This window comes from Chrysochloris asiatica, unplaced genomic scaffold (genome assembly GCF_000296735.1).
Source record: "Chrysochloris asiatica unplaced genomic scaffold, ChrAsi1.0 scaffold00117, whole genome shotgun sequence".
In the NCBI taxonomy this organism is placed as follows: Eukaryota; Metazoa; Chordata; class Mammalia; order Afrosoricida; family Chrysochloridae; genus Chrysochloris; species Chrysochloris asiatica.
Window position 1 is genome coordinate 7,804,403 of NW_006408635.1, and position 15,126 is coordinate 7,819,528.

Sequence of the window (15,126 nt, forward strand, 5' to 3'; positions counted from 1 at the left end):
TAGGTTTTTTAGAAAGGTAAGATTTAGGCGAGGAGGTCAGATAGTGAGAGAGAGGTGGTGGGTATCTTTCTAGCCCTCGATCATCAGACGCTCAAACTGCACATCTCCCACCTGATAACTAGGGCATCTGTCTCGGTCTCTGCACTCCCATTTGTAAAATGGGCTGATATAGTGGCTGCCTCACAGAGATGCTCCCTACGGTACCAGTGCATGCCTAGGAAGCACCACGCTTCTCCCTCTCAGGAATGCTCCCTGTGGTACCAACACGTGTACCTAGTGAACACCACACTCTTCTGCCTTTTCATCATCCTCAGCCTGGGTCCCTAGAGGGCAGTTGGGAGATTTTACACAGTGGGTCTTCCAGAGAGAGAGAGAAAGCTGTAGTGAAACTAAAAAATAAATAAATAAATAAATAGTAGGGCAGGGTCAAAAGCATAAGTACTCTGAGGGGGCTTCAGAAAGTTGGTGGGCAAATCCCAGTAGCTTTTAGTGCCATTTCCCCATGGCCTTTTGAAGCCCTCTCACGCTCTAGCAGGCGCCGTGTCCTTGCGGCTGGTTTCCTGTGCTTGTCTCCACCCTGACCATTTAGGGTTTCCTCCGTGCCTTCCTTCCCTAACCTCATCCCCATATGGATCTCCAGCTTACAGATGAGGAAGCTGAAGTCCTCCTACTGTACAACAGGACGTGAGGGAACCAGGATTTGAACCCAAACCGACGGGTACCAAGTTAGTGCTTTGGAGCAGGGAAGAAGAGGTTATTTTTATATCAATTCTGAAAACCTAAAGGAGTTCTGGTGATGCTGTAGGATAAGCACTGGACTTCTGACTGCAAGGTCAGCAGTTCAAACCCACTAGCTACTCTGCAGGAGAAAGACTGTTTGCTCCCCTAAAGATTTACAGTCCCAGAAACCATATGCTGTTAAGTGCATTTTAGTCGGTTCTGACTTACAGCAACTCTGTGTACATTTTCCAGGGAGTGGCTGATGGGTTTGAACTGCTGATGTTGCAGTTAGAAGTCCAGTGCTTATCCCACAGGGCCATGCCAGGACTCTGAGAAACCCTGTACAGGGTTGCTATGAGTCACCTTGGTGGTGGTGCGTTTGGTTTGGGTGTATTATTTAAACAGAGTCAGGAAAAGTATCTAGAGGAAACGGAATGATGCAGGACACATGCTTGCTGGGACAGAACACTACATGCCCTCCCGATTCTCAAATACTAAAAAGGAAAGAACAGGAATTTCAGCTTTTCACACTGGCTCCGGACTCTGCAGTATTGAACGTCATCGTTTTTCTCGACACAACCCTCTTCTTGCTCAATTCATTCATTCCATCAGCCTTTTTGTTTAGTTTTGTATGTTTATGAAAGAGAAAACAAAGGCGTAAACTGGCTTCTAGATTTAAAGTCCCCTTTTAATTTTAAAGTAGGGATTGGGGTATTGACTGACTAGTAGCAGGTTCTAGAATGCTGGGATGTTTTCCTAGGGCCTGTGAGAGCAGTTGTATATGCTGGCGCCTCTGGCCTCCCGGATGTGGGCCCTCCCTGCGGCCTCTGTTGACTGGTTTGGCCCTTGGAGCGCTGACCTGCCTGCCTGTGTCGGTGCTCCCTCAGTATCCCTAGTGGAGACCTGCGGAGAAGGAGGCAACAGAAGAAAAGCCGTCAGAATTTGTAACTGAGTGCTCACTGACTTACCTCGGCAGGGAAGATCTGAGACCACGAAGGAAAAAGCCAAACCACGCCAGGAAGCAGCCATGATTAGGGAACTGTGGGCTCCACTCAGGGCAGAAGGGTGGACAAGCATTTCCTCTCAGGACAGCCACCCCGTCAGACCCCACAGCTCAGTGGACAGCTGCCACTCTGGTTGCGTTGATTCTGACCCATGGTACCCCCATGCTTGTCTGAGTTGTACTGCTTCATTTTCAGTGGCTGACTTTTAGAAGTAGCTCACCAGGCAAATATAAGCCTCCAAGCCTTTAGCCATTTGTGTGCCATCTGTGGGCTGGGCAGGTGCTTTCTCCAGGGAGGTTGGGAGGGATGGCCAGGGTGAGGGAGGGAGGCTGTTGTCTGCTTCCTGCTCAGAAAAGGTGTTCCCTTTCTCAGGTGGCCTGAGAGAAGGCTTCCCACAATGCTGTGTTTCTGTTGTGTCTTATCTTTTGGGTGTGTGTGTGTGTACTGTAGGAAGTGTTTGGTCCTGTTAGGATATCTCATTACAGTGGCTTAGTTCACACGGAACCTGAAGGGTTTTCTTCTTGCCGCTCCATCCAGGGCCTGTTGACAGTGTCTAGCCTCCTGTGTGGTGTGGCTGCAGCTTCTCACAGACGTGGTCATGCCCACTCAGACAGAGGGGCACTTCTAGTAGCCAGGGAACGTTTTCTAGAAGCCCCACCAACCTCCCTTCAGGTTCTGTGCCCTCGTCGTGGGGGGCGGGAAGTGAGGGTTTGGCCTGTTGGCGTTTGTTTTGGGAGTGAGGATGGAGACACTTTGTTTCATGTGCTTTGGACATGTCATCAGGAGGGACCAGCCCCTGGTGAAGGACACCATGCTTGGTAACATAGAGGGTCAGTGAGAAAGATGGATTGCCCATGGCCGCAACAGTGCCCTCAGAGATCCCGATCGTGAGGACAGTGCGGGCCGGTCAGCGCTTCCCTCTACTGTACAGAGAGCGTCACTGTGAGTCTCAGCTGACTGGCAACAACACCTAGCAACACCTGCCATCCAGGAGCCAGGGTGGAAGGCCAGGGGCTGGCATGGAGGGACAGCCTGGAGGACATCCCTTCTGAAACCAGGGTCTCCTGTCCCTCTTCAGAGTGGGGCTGGGTTAGTATGGGGCAGGCCCTCAAACATGGATGGGGACATTTGTGTTGTAGATTTTCGATTGATACTCTGAATGATACGGGGTACTGTGGAGACTAGAAGATACATGTGGCTTTCAGTAAACTGACTGGTAGAGACCAGAGTGCAGGGGGCTTAACTTGGCAGTACCAAGACCAGGTGGTGGTGGTTACCTGCCGTCGTGTTGGCTCTGGACTCATGGTGAGCCCGTATGAACAGCATCGGACTATTGTGACCCATGCATGGGCTTTTCAGGGGCAGGTTTTTCAGAAGTAGATCTCCAGCCTTTTCTGTCTAGTCTGTGGAGCATCAGAGCGCCAGGAAAACCTCCCCTGTGGTAGGTGTGCACAGGCGCATTGGCCTGGATCTCCCGCCTGGAGGGTGAGAGTTCTCCCACTGAACCCCAGGGTCCCCAGAAAGACCAGGTAGGAGGCTGTTTTAATCCAAGTGAAAGGCGGAGGGCTTGCCTGAGGAAGGAGAAGTCCCCAGAGTCTAGCTGTATTCTGAAGAATTTGTCGATAGATCAGGTGCAGGGCATGAGAAAAGAGAGGCCAAAGATGGCTGCAGAGGTTTTGACCTGGGAACTTGAAGGACATTGTACCTGGACCTGAGGTGAGGTGGCTACAGAAGGGCAGGCTTGGCGGGAAGATGAGGAGCCCCACTTGGACGTGTTGTGTCTGAAGTGCCTCCTCAGTGTCCGAGTGGAACCACAAGTTGACAGGTTACCGTGAGGCTGGAGTCGGAGGGCTGTGCTGGGAGAAATGTGGGAAGTGTTTGCATGTACACAGCTTTTTTAGAGTCTGGAGCCAGGAGCTCACCTAGAGGGTGGGAGGAGAGAAGGGGAGAGAGACGGTGAGCACCATCAGGTGTACGCACTCCGGTGTGGAGGGCCCACCCACCCTGTGGAAGAGGTTTCCAGCTCTCTCCTGAATGGATTCACAGACTTGGTGTTTCTTGGAACTGCTTCCTTGGGAAATTGATGTGCGGAATGATGGGAAGGTATTGTTTACAGTGTCTGCACTTTTTCCAATAAAGGTGTTTTGAGTTTCTCTAGGAAATAAGTCTCATTTGTGTGTGTGTGATTAAAAGAGTCTTTCTTATTGTCCATATTTTCTACCTGTATATGCTAGTTGCAGTTGTAGTGATACCTGCATGAAGTAGGAGGAGCTCACGGAGGCTCTATGTGGGGTGGCAGGAAGGTGGGAGAGAGAATGAGGTAGGCGCTCACGTGAGCTGTGGGTGGGGAGGGAGGAGAAATGAGGTAGGAGCTCTTGCTGGCTCTATGTGAGGTGCTAGGAGTTTCAGGAAGGATTTGGGGAACATTGAGAGCCATAAAAGAGCTTGTTGTTACTATTAAGTGCTATCTAGCCAGTTCCAACTCATTGTGACCCTGTGTAGTGGCTGGTGGGTTTGAACCGCTGACCTTGTGGTTTACAGCACCACACCAGGCTCCATCAAATCCGCCACAGGCTCTGGGAGAGAAGGCCTGCCGCTTTCGCTGCCTGGCGGGGAGTTCTGGGTCCTGCAGGGTTGCTGTGAGTCCTAGTCATTTGGAGGACACTCGACAACACTGAGAAGTCTGCCTGCCCTGACTGGGAGAGCGGCCTGTTGGTACCTGACTAGTAGCCAGAGGCTGGTGGTGCGGGTCACCTCCACTCACTGCCCTCCACTCACGGGGGGCCCTGAGTCTGAATCCACTAACAGCTGTAGGGACCGTTGGAGTGGCTGAGGGAAGACACGGCTGTCCTCCAAGGGGTTGCGTGGGTAGAGACCCCAGGCAGTCAGGAATGCACGGAGACCACTGGGACCTGAGGGTGGGAGCAGGCTTTCCGTTGATTGTGAGTGAGCTCAGTTTGAGAGCTGCTGACACAAGGCACTGTAGACTTCAAGTGAAGATGTCTCTCCGGAGACACTGCTCAGAGTGGGGTGAGAGGCAGGGAGCTGGGCACGGGGCACCTCCAGGGAGGTCTGTGCAGGAAGAGGAGGGGACCCGAGAGGGCACACAACTGGTGTACTTCAAAAAGAGCGCAGTAACTGGAGCGGGGGAGACTGGAGAGCTTACACAAATAGCTCTCCTTTTGGTGGTCTGATAGCAGCTGCCCTGGAGCGGACCCTGACCCGTGTGTTGAGTAGAACTGTGCCCCATAGGGTTTTCAGTGGCTTTTTTGTTTTTTAAGAAGGTTGCCAGGTCTTCTTTCTGAGGTACGTCCGGGTGGCCTTGAACTTCCACCTTTTTGGTGCGTCTGGTGGCCTTGAACCCCCACCTTTTGGATGAATGTGGTAATAGTGTAAAAGGCTGCTAGGTTAACCTGATGGTTAATATGCACAGTAGCATTTCAGCAGGAAGGTGAGAAATGGTGGAAGAGTGCTCACAGAGTGGGGAGCACTCTGAGGTATGTGGGGGGCCAGCCTGGCCAGTATTCTTGTCCAGTTGGGTCTACCTGAGCTGTGGTTGCTTCTTTCTTTCTCATCAGTTTCTTGATGTTTTGTTGTTTGATTAAATGGTTTAGGAGTAGGATCTGAGGTTCCAGGGTCTTTGGGTTTTAAAGGTGGAAGTGCTTTGACACTTTGAGCTGAGTAGTTAAGAGCAGAAAGAACCATGGGAACGTGTCCCCTGGCAGTCTCGTCTCTTCCTGGTACTGCCCCTGCTGGCAGTGCAGTGGGCTGGGAGCTCTCTGGCCAGAGGGAGGGCTCCTCACAGGTTTGCTGTCAGGGTGAGGCAGAATGGTGTGAAGGTGGGGCCGCCCTAGGGCTGGTCCACCTGACACCCCGTACCCAGCTGAATCTGCTCCAGCCTCATCCGCTGTGCATCTGTTCCCACGGAGCTAGGTGGGACTTGGTTGCTGAACCAGGAACATTGCTAATCAGTAGTTTCGTGTTTAAAACCTTTTATGTCTTTTGTTGTTGTTGAGAATTTCTATGTAACAGAACATATACCAGTTCGCCAGTTTCTGCATATATAATTAGTGACCTTGATTATATTCTTTGAATTAGGTAACCATTCTCACCTAATTTTAAAGTTGTTCTTCTCACCCCCTAAGGTTCCTAGCTACTCTTTCCATTTGCTGTTTTCAGTCGATCCCATATGATGTTGTTAAGTGCAGATCTGTTGAGTCGGTTCTGACTCATAACGACCCTGTTTAGGGTTTCTGAAGCTGTAAACCTTTGCAGGAGCAGAAAGCCTTAATTTTCTCTCTCAGCGTGACTGATGGACTTGTACCTCTGACTTTGATCCCATTCCGACTCATAGGACCCTGTATAGGGTTTCTGAGTTGCGGCTAGTGGGTTTGAACCACCAGTCTTGAGGTAAACAGTCCAGTTTTATCCCACAGCGTCACACCAGGACTCCCATATAGATAGTTCTTAAAAGAGCATAATGTGCAAGGCAGACAGTTTTGTCCTCACTGGTTTTAAGAAGACTTCAGGGGACATTTTGGTTTAAGGTTTAAAGGTGACCTCAGGCCCATACAAGTAGTCCCTAACTTACAACTGTTGGAGTTACAGTGAACTGCACTTAACAAGCAGCTTCTTATGTTGGCAACATTCGATATACAATGCTGCTATGTAGAAATTACTGACGTTATCATTTCCGATTCCACATACACTGTTGCAGTACATAATGTGCCGATTCTGTTATTCACTGTAAATGCGTATGTAATATCTTCAACCTCAAAGACAAAGATCAGTTTTATAAAAATGCTGATAATGAAAGATATTAACAATGAAAACTTAAAAGAGGTGTTCCGTTTAGGTCAGAATTTAGAGCAGAGTGGTGTGGTTTCAGGGTGAATGAGTTGGTTTTAGGTGGAAGTTCTGGGGAGGAGGAAGCCATCAACCTTGTTGCCACTTGTGCGGAGAGTTGGAAGTGCCCTGGTTGAATTGTGCACTGCATCAATTTGATGGCATGCTGTCATTCCTGTTAACCCCCCACCTCCCCCACCCCTGCTCCTCCTCACCTGTGAAGTAGCTGTGCTCTTGGATGTCCGTTTAAAGTACGACTGTTTGTGTTTCGTTTTTCCCTACTCTGTCTTCTGTGCTCTCAGCGCTGCTTGGGGAACCCCTGGCATCCCTCTGCATCTCCATGTGTGTGCCCAGAAGTGATTTTGAGCCTTTTTTCCTAACGTTTTATTTTTAAAATAAGTAACAGACTTTCCCTAGATTTCCCAGGTTTCCATTACTATCCTTTTCCTGCTCCAGGATGCAGTCCTATTAGCTTTGTGATTTTTTCTAAGGGAATGTGCCCTGCACAGCTGACTAAGAATCTTCCCTTCTGTGGAATGTTCAAACGAAGTGCATGAAATAGCTATGCTGGTAACAAACAGCACACTGGGGAAATGGAAGGGAGAGGAGAGGTGGCAAAGGAGACGCTAGTCCTCACGCCTTACCCCCCTACACACACACACACACACACACGCACACATGCATACACACACACTGCCCTGGGATCAAGGTTATGTCATCTTGGCTCCATCCTGCTGCTTGGAGCCTTCTCCCAGGAGACACGATCACAAGCTGTGGCATCTTGGGCAAATCCCTTACCACCTCTAGATTCCAGCTCCCCATCTGTAAGTTGCAGAGGTTGACCTTCCTCCCTGAGGTAAATCTTTTAAGGTTCTTAGGGATCTTATCATTTCATTTCTGTTTGCCATTGAGTGATTCCAACTCATGAGAACTCCACATATGTCAGAACCACACATGTCAGAACACACATATGCCAGAATCCCACGCGTATCAGAGACCCCCCCACCTATGTCAGAATCCCCACCCCATGTATGTCAGGACTGCACATATGTCAGAACTCCACATGTGCCAGAGAGCCCCATGTATGTCAGAGAACCCCACATGTCAAAATCCAACATATGTCAGAATCCCACGTATGTCAGAAAACCCCACATATGTCAGAATCCCACATATGTCAGATAACCCCACGTATGTCAATCCTGTGTATGTCAGCAAACCCCACACGTCAGAACCACACACATGTCCAAGAACCCTACATATGTCAGAACTACACATATGTCAACCATACACGTCAGAGAACCCCACCTATGTCAGAACTCTATGTATGTCAGAACTGCACATATGTTAGAACCCCACATACATCAGAGAACCTTACACATATCAGAACACCACATATATCAGATCCCCACATATGTCAGAGCCCCACATATGTCAACCCCATGTGTGTCAGAGAACCCTAAGTGTGTGTCAGAACCCCACATGTGTTAGAGAACCCTACGTGTGTCAGAACTCCATGTATGTCAATCCCCCACGTGTGTCAGAGAACTGTGCTTCACATTATTTTCAATGGATGTGTTTTAGAATCAGATTGCCAGGTCTTGCTTCTCAGGTGCCTCAGGGAGCAGTCACACCTCTAGCCTTCCGGTTAGCAGCCCAGGGTGTGAACTCTGCTTGTACCACTGAGGGACTCCAGCCCCGATTCTGGCTTGAGGGCAGGCTTAGTTCTGTGACCCAGCCTTTGACTAGGTTAGGCTGTTGTCCACAGGCAGGCGTGGAGCCCCTCTTCTGGATGTGTCCTGTCGGTCAACAAGACAATGGGGACTTTTACACACTCACAGGCAGTCTGGAAAGCTAGTGGAGTGAGCAGACTCGGGAGCAGCGATGCCACGTCAGCGGCGTAGGCAGCCAGCTCTGCCCCAGATAAGGCCCAGCCTGCAAGCTGACTTCCTCCTTGGACTTGCCTCCCTGTACAAAGGCCAGCAGTGGTTTCTCCTCCACCTGGCCTGCAAGTCCTCCATCAGCTGGCCTCCTGCTTCCTGGCCTCCCAAGACAAACAGAAAAGCAGCTTGCTGCTCTCTAGGTTGCTGGGTCTCCTTGGGATGCAGGACCCCACACATGTTCGCTTCTGGCATGCCTGCTGCTGGGCAAGCCATTGTCTGTTCTCGCCAGGTTTCTTTGTTTGCTGACCCTGATGGACCCCCACCTACCCACTGCCTTCGAGTTGATTCTGACCTGTAGTGGCCTTATAGGGTAGGGTAGCACCTGCCGTAGGATAGGGTAGAACCTACCATAGGGTGTCCAAAACTGTTGGTCTTTCTGGGAGCAGACAGCCTGTTTCTCGTGTAGAGCAGCTGGTGGGTTTGAACCACTGATCTTGCAGTTAGCAGCCCAACACTTAACCCACTGGGCCACCAGGGCTCCTTTCTGTTAGTAGGAGTGCTCAGAGAGAAGTGACCCCCCCACTTCCTCTACCATTCCCTCTGATGACAGGAAAACAAGGTTCAGAGGAGGGGACCCCGATGGGGTGAGTGAGAGGCTGGCACCCCAAGTCAGTCTCCATATTGGTGTAGACCACAGCCGAGTGCTCAGAACCAGAGCTGACGGCACCTGGAGCTCAGCACCTTGTCCTGCAGAGGCCGGCTGTGGAGTGTGACAGGCAGGGTCTTTTTCTGTGGAGCATGTGACTTAGATTGTAAAGGGATGAGCTCACTGGAGGCTGTTTCACCAGGAAAGGTCCCCAGGGAGTGAGGGGCTGATGATGCGGGCAGGTGGATGGCTTTTGTGGCCCCTCGGTTACCCCCCTACCTCATTCCAAAGTCAGCCAGCTCCCCTACCGCCCTCATGCCTCGATCACTGCCTCCCCCCATGGGTCAGTTTCCCCACTGTCCTTGAGTCCTGCCTGCCTTCCCCATCATGTGGGCCAGCTCCCCAACCATCCTCTGTCCTCTGTCCCCTCCAACATGGGCCAGCTCCCCCGTGGGCAGCTCCCCAACGCCCATGGGTCCTGTGCCCCCTGTGGGACAGCTCCCTGGTTGTCCTCATGTCTCCCCCTCCCCCCACCGGGGCCAGCCATCCCCCGCCCTCACACTGACTTCTCCCCAGGTTGGCGCCCATGCGGCTGTACACGCTCTCCAAGCGCCACTTCGTCCTCGTGTTCGTTGTTTTCTTCATCTGCTTTGGCCTGACTGTCTTCGTGGGGATCAAAGGTGGGTTCTGTTTATCATTTTCCCTGTGGAACGAGAAGCCCCCATGGGGGCACGCCCGGTAGTGCTCAGCACCTTGACAGTGTCCCTGCTGAGCACTGGGACCCACCTGGGTGCTGGGCAGCCAGGACTCAGTCTGCGGGGATATTACTTCAGTGTAGGTGACGGTGGTGGTGAGCACAGGGCAGGTGTAACCCTGGGATGCGGACCCTGTAGACCCCTTTCTGTCCTGTGTCTGCCATCCCCGCAGATCCCTTTTTCACAGCAAAGTGGTGTCGTTCTCTCAGGGCCTTTGTAGGTGCCTCAGTCCTGGTGCAGAGGGTGGGCCGAGACCTCCCCTGCCCACCCCACCCCACCCCTTCAATCTTGTTCAGTGAGTTGTTCCTTTAATCGGTGCCCTTCCTTACACTTAGTGTGAGACACGGTTAAAGCTGACCTGTCCCAGAGACATGTGCACCGGACAGTGTCTTTTCCCAAGGGAAACCTTGGGTTTGTGAAGAGACTGAAGGAGCGGGGAGTGGGGGTGGCTGTCACAGGGCTGTTCTCCTGACCGGCCAACCTCATCCTTTCCTATTCTGTCCCTGCTCAAGAGAAACCCACTCTCCGCTTCTACAGCTCTTCAGGATCCCTAGGGGAGGCACCATAGCCTAGGTCTCCAGTCTCAGCAGGGCCTCAGCTGTCCTTCTGTCCAATTCCGACCAGACATACACCAAGGCCTGTCACAATTCCCACAGTCCTTTCCCTCTTCACCCCAGGGTGAGGGGTCTTAGGGACCACTTAGCTAATCACCCTTTTGAGATTGGGGAAGCCTCATCAACTAGAGCCTAAGAAAGTGCAGGCTATTTGGCTCCCTCCCAGTCTGGAATTCCTTCTAGGAAACCAGATGCCTGACCTTTGGGAGCGGATTCTGCTCAGACGTGGGCCTGTGTGAAGCTCACAGCCAGCTGCCTTCCTCTGTGGAGAACTCCGCTCAGCACTGGGTCCCTGGGTCCACCCACACGGGCTGCCTCCTTTTCCATGGAGGCTGGCAGCAGGCTGCCCATAAGCTGGCACCTCTCCTCGAGTATGACATGTTTATATGAGAAACCCAGTTCTGCATTCAATTGAAGTCAGATTCACAGGGTTTCCTTCAGTTCCTCTCTCATGTTCAAAGCTCTGAAGAATTACAACAGGAGAACCTGTAATGCTCTTTCTGGAAAAACTTCATTGTATTTTGTATATTGTGTTTCTCTGTATCCTTTTCTGAAGTATCTTTGGGAGACTTGATGGGTTGAACAGATGGGTAAGTGAGTCCTGCTTTTAGCAAAAGTCTCTGTACTTTGCAAATGTAGAGCGAGCATGTTTCCAGTCTGTTTTCTCTGGTTCATGGACTATACAGAAAGTCCCCAATGAGAGGAAACAAGCGGGGCTCTTGGGGAACAGCCAGATGGGATGCTAAACTTGGCTCACCTGTGCGTGAAGTCACATAGGACAGCAGAGGGGGATGTTGCTGGGACTGTTAGTGTATTTATAAAGTTTCCTTTGATGTGTAAAATCACTGAAGTTAAGACCGGGAAAACGAGACCACCTCCACATAATACACGAGTCTGTCGTGGCATTTGCAAAACAAGATTACTAATTAAATCTCAAGATAGATATATCATGTGGTTTTTATTCTTTTCTCTGTTTACCCTTCAGGGCCCAAAGTGATCCAAACCTCTGCAGCCAATTTTTCAATAAACAATAGCAAAAAGGTAAGATGGGATGGGTGGGGGGCGGGTGGTGATTGCTGAGTGACAGCCAGCTAGGCTTTGGCACTGTCAACTGTAGGGGCACTCAGACATGGTCTGACGCTGCGGGGCCTGCGGTTTGTGGGTGGCGCACATAGTTTGTGCTCAACTATAAACCTAAAAGTTGGCAGTTCAGAACCACCGAGTAACACTATGGAAGGAAGTCTTGATTCCATAAGATGACAGCTAAGGACGCAAACCCTGTGGAGAACGGTTCTGCTCTGTGCCGCGGGGATTCTGCTCTGTGCACATGTGGATTCCGTTCTGTGCCACGTGGGCTCACCCTGAGTCCCGCTTGTGCCATGTGGGCTCGCCCTGAGTTGGAATCAATTCATCTGGGCAGTGGGTTTGATTTGGGTTTTTTCAGAGAGGCCCGAGACAGACAGACAGACCAGCTTGCCCTTCCTCTTATTTCCCAGGCAGTAGCATTCCTTAACCCCAGTGTCTGCTTCTGGAATCAGTGCCTCAGTACACAAGGAATGGATGGTGGTATTATCTCTTAGGGGAGAATGCTCCTTTCCAAAGGCCAGAACACACCCCTGCACACACAGTCAGATTGTACATGTTAGCAGGCTCATGTTTAGCCCGGGGCAGACGGGCCCTCTGCTGGGTTCACACAGGTACAGCCCTTTTATCATCATGATTCCATGTGCCTTGTGGGGTCAGTTCATTTTTTTTAAATGTGCTTTGACTATTTGTCACCATCTTTAGAGAAAATGAAAGGTCCTTCTGGTGGCAATGTGGTTTCTTGTAGGAAAGACTCAACTGTGAGGGTGTGCCCAGCTAAACGTGGAGTTTTCTGTGTCCAACTGAGTCTTTATCTGTGAACAGAGCTCACTGTCTTTTCATGGCCCTGTGTGTACAGTGTCCACATCTTATTGCTCCGTTCCAGTTCCCTCTGTGTCTCTGTCCACCCACCTCCTCACTAAGGTTTCTACTCTTAATATCTTTTCAAAAAAGCAGAAGGAAAAACGTATCCTACAACATGTGCTCTGTAGCCTTTGTGTTGGAAGGGTCTTCTGCTCAGCCCTTCGTCACGTCTCCGTGCCTCAGGTCTCCTGAGCTCTTGGGCTGGAGATGTGACTTGAAATGCTGCTACCAGTTTCCTGGTGATCTGGCCTCTTCCCATCTGTCTCTCAGGTGTGGGTGTTCTCATGACACTGAGAGTCACGCACATCTCATCTTCCTGCTCCTTAACTTTCATCCCAAAGCTGGCCTTTTCTTGGTGTCTAATGCAGGTCTGTTGATTCATCATCCAGGTGGCAGGAACTACCCTGCCTGCAGCTTTTGACAGGAGATGAATGAATGTCAGCAATTAGCCAATGCTTTCTTTTTCTGGAAGGCAGGATTTCACTGAAACTTTTGAAAGGAAACCTACCTACATATCTGGATGAGAGCTCAGTGTGCCCTTTGGAGGCCAGGGTGAAGAGTGCAGTAGGCTCATCAAAAAGGTCACATGATCACTCACACTTTTGTTTTGTTTTTTCCTTCTTGCCTCAGCTAAAGCCAATTCAAATACTCTCCAACCCACTGTCTACGTACAATCAGCAGCTGTGGCTGACGTGTGTCGTTGAGTTGAATCAATCAAAAGGTATGTTCCCTGATGTTCAGGCAGGAGCACCAAGCTAGAGGCTGAAGGGCTTTCAAGTCTCTGCACAAGGTGATGTGGAAGGATGTTCGTCAGTACGGGGCTATGTCCCAAAGTATTGCTACCAGGGTTCCAGTTCGTACAAAACGAGTGTGAATGTGTCTCTGTCATCAGTCGATGGCTGCAGACAAGTTTTCCCGGTAATGCATATGTCTTAATCTCCTTAGGGTTCCTTCAAACAACAGGTCCAGTCCACGCAGTGGCTTCTGAGAGCACATGTTGGACATGACAGACAGAGAGTGTCAGCTCAGATTCTGCTGACTGTGTTTGTGAATTCTAAAGGGGTCATCTTAACAGATTTTCTCAAAGGAAACAGGACGATCTTGGGAGCTTCTTAGGAAGAAATTTTAGGAGAGTTGAAAAGTGCCTTGATGAACTGGAAGGCCGGGAAAGTTTCATCACGGATCTCATTCCTGTTAACGACAGTGGACCTGCTCATCTTCAAGGGTAGCAGAGGCTGGCCTATGGGAATTGGATTGGGAAACCTGACCCCACCCACCCTACAGCCCTGATCTTACCCGTCCAGGCTACTTTTTGTTTCCCAAACCAAAAGCACCTGCTTTGAGTCCCTTGAGGATGCCAGAGCTGCCTTTTTGACGTGGAATCCACCCGAGTGTGGATTCTCCAGGGACGGGCGAGAGCCATGGCAACACAGCCTTAAGGAGTGTCAGACCTAGCTGGAGGAGATGTTGAGAAACAGTAGCGTCACACTTGATAGTGTGTCTAATAGAGGGTTTTGTGACACTGTAGTGATACTTTGTGACTTAACCTCATCTGGATAACAGCATCAAATGTAATTCCCGTAAGTGTCCTCCGGGACTCACGGAGCCTAATCAGTGGATGCTGGGTTTCTTAAGGGTCATGGGATGGTTTGGGTACCGATAAGGGGGGTGGTTGAACAACATGATGAGTGTAGTCAGTGCCCTGAAGTGTGTATGTGAAGATTGTTGAATGGAACTGCTTTGTTACATATCTGTTCACCATCGTAAAATATCAAGGAAGAGCAAGTATGCCCTTTTGTTACCCAGCCCTCAGCTCTGGGTGAGCGTGTGTCGGGGGGCCGGGGGCTCAGCCTTTGCGTGGTATCTAGTAGCTCTAGGTCAGGGTGGCTAGTAAGCATCCTGCAATGCCCAGGGTGGCCCCTCAAAGCGTAACAGTCCGGCCCACGTTACAAGTCAGGTTGAGGCTGAGGCAGCCTAGTGACTAGTTAACTTGTAACTAGCTTCTGATCATCTCGGGCAGGACTAGTTACCTACAGTCACCCGGTTAGTTTCAGTGTCTGTTGTTCAAATGAGGGATTCAGGTTGAGAAAGAGTTTAGGAAGATGATCCCAGCAAATTAGTAAAAGATGTGCACGTGGAAAAAAATTATCCCCCTTTTGTAAAATTTTTGAAAAGCAAAAATGAATTTTATACAATGATATGCATGTGTTTGTGACTAGAAAATGAAGGATGACTGTGAAGTCTGTCTCCAGGTGTGGGATTGTAAGTGTTGGATGTTGTAGAAGTTGTTGAGTCGGTTCTAACTCATAGTGATCGATCCTGTGTAGGGTTTCCGAGGCAGAAGTAGAAAACCCCACTGCCGTCAGGTCAGCTCCGACTCAGAGTAAACCTGTAGGACAGACCAGTGCTGCCCCATAGGGTTCCCAAAGCTGTTAGATTTACTGAAGTAAATGTTCATTTTTTTCCCCTGGAGCAGCTGGTGGGTTGAAACCACCCACCTATAAGTTAGCAACCAAGCATTTTAACCACTGTGCTATGTATATGATAAGCACTGGACTGCGAACTGTGGGGTTAGTGGTTCAAACCCACAGCTGCGCCTCGAAAACCCCTATACAGGGTCACTGTGAGTTAGAACCTATGGGGAGTATGTGAATGCTGTTGCTGTTAGGTGCAGTGCAGTTGACTCTCTCTCTCTACATATATATATATATATAT

At 50.3% G+C, this 15,126-nt stretch overlaps 1 protein-coding gene across 1 annotated transcript in view; it reads left to right on the forward strand.

Annotated features, from left to right (window-relative positions):
• The window catches only part of TMEM181 (transmembrane protein 181), a 77,504-nt gene that overhangs the window by 39,388 nt on the left and 22,990 nt on the right, over positions 1-15,126 (forward strand). The window contains exons 4-6 of the mRNA XM_006868481.1: positions 9,672-9,775; positions 11,450-11,505; positions 13,042-13,132. Of these exons, the coding sequence (XP_006868543.1) occupies positions 9,672-9,775; positions 11,450-11,505; positions 13,042-13,132 (251 nt within the window). The remainder of the gene's footprint in view (positions 1-9,671; positions 9,776-11,449; positions 11,506-13,041; positions 13,133-15,126) is intronic.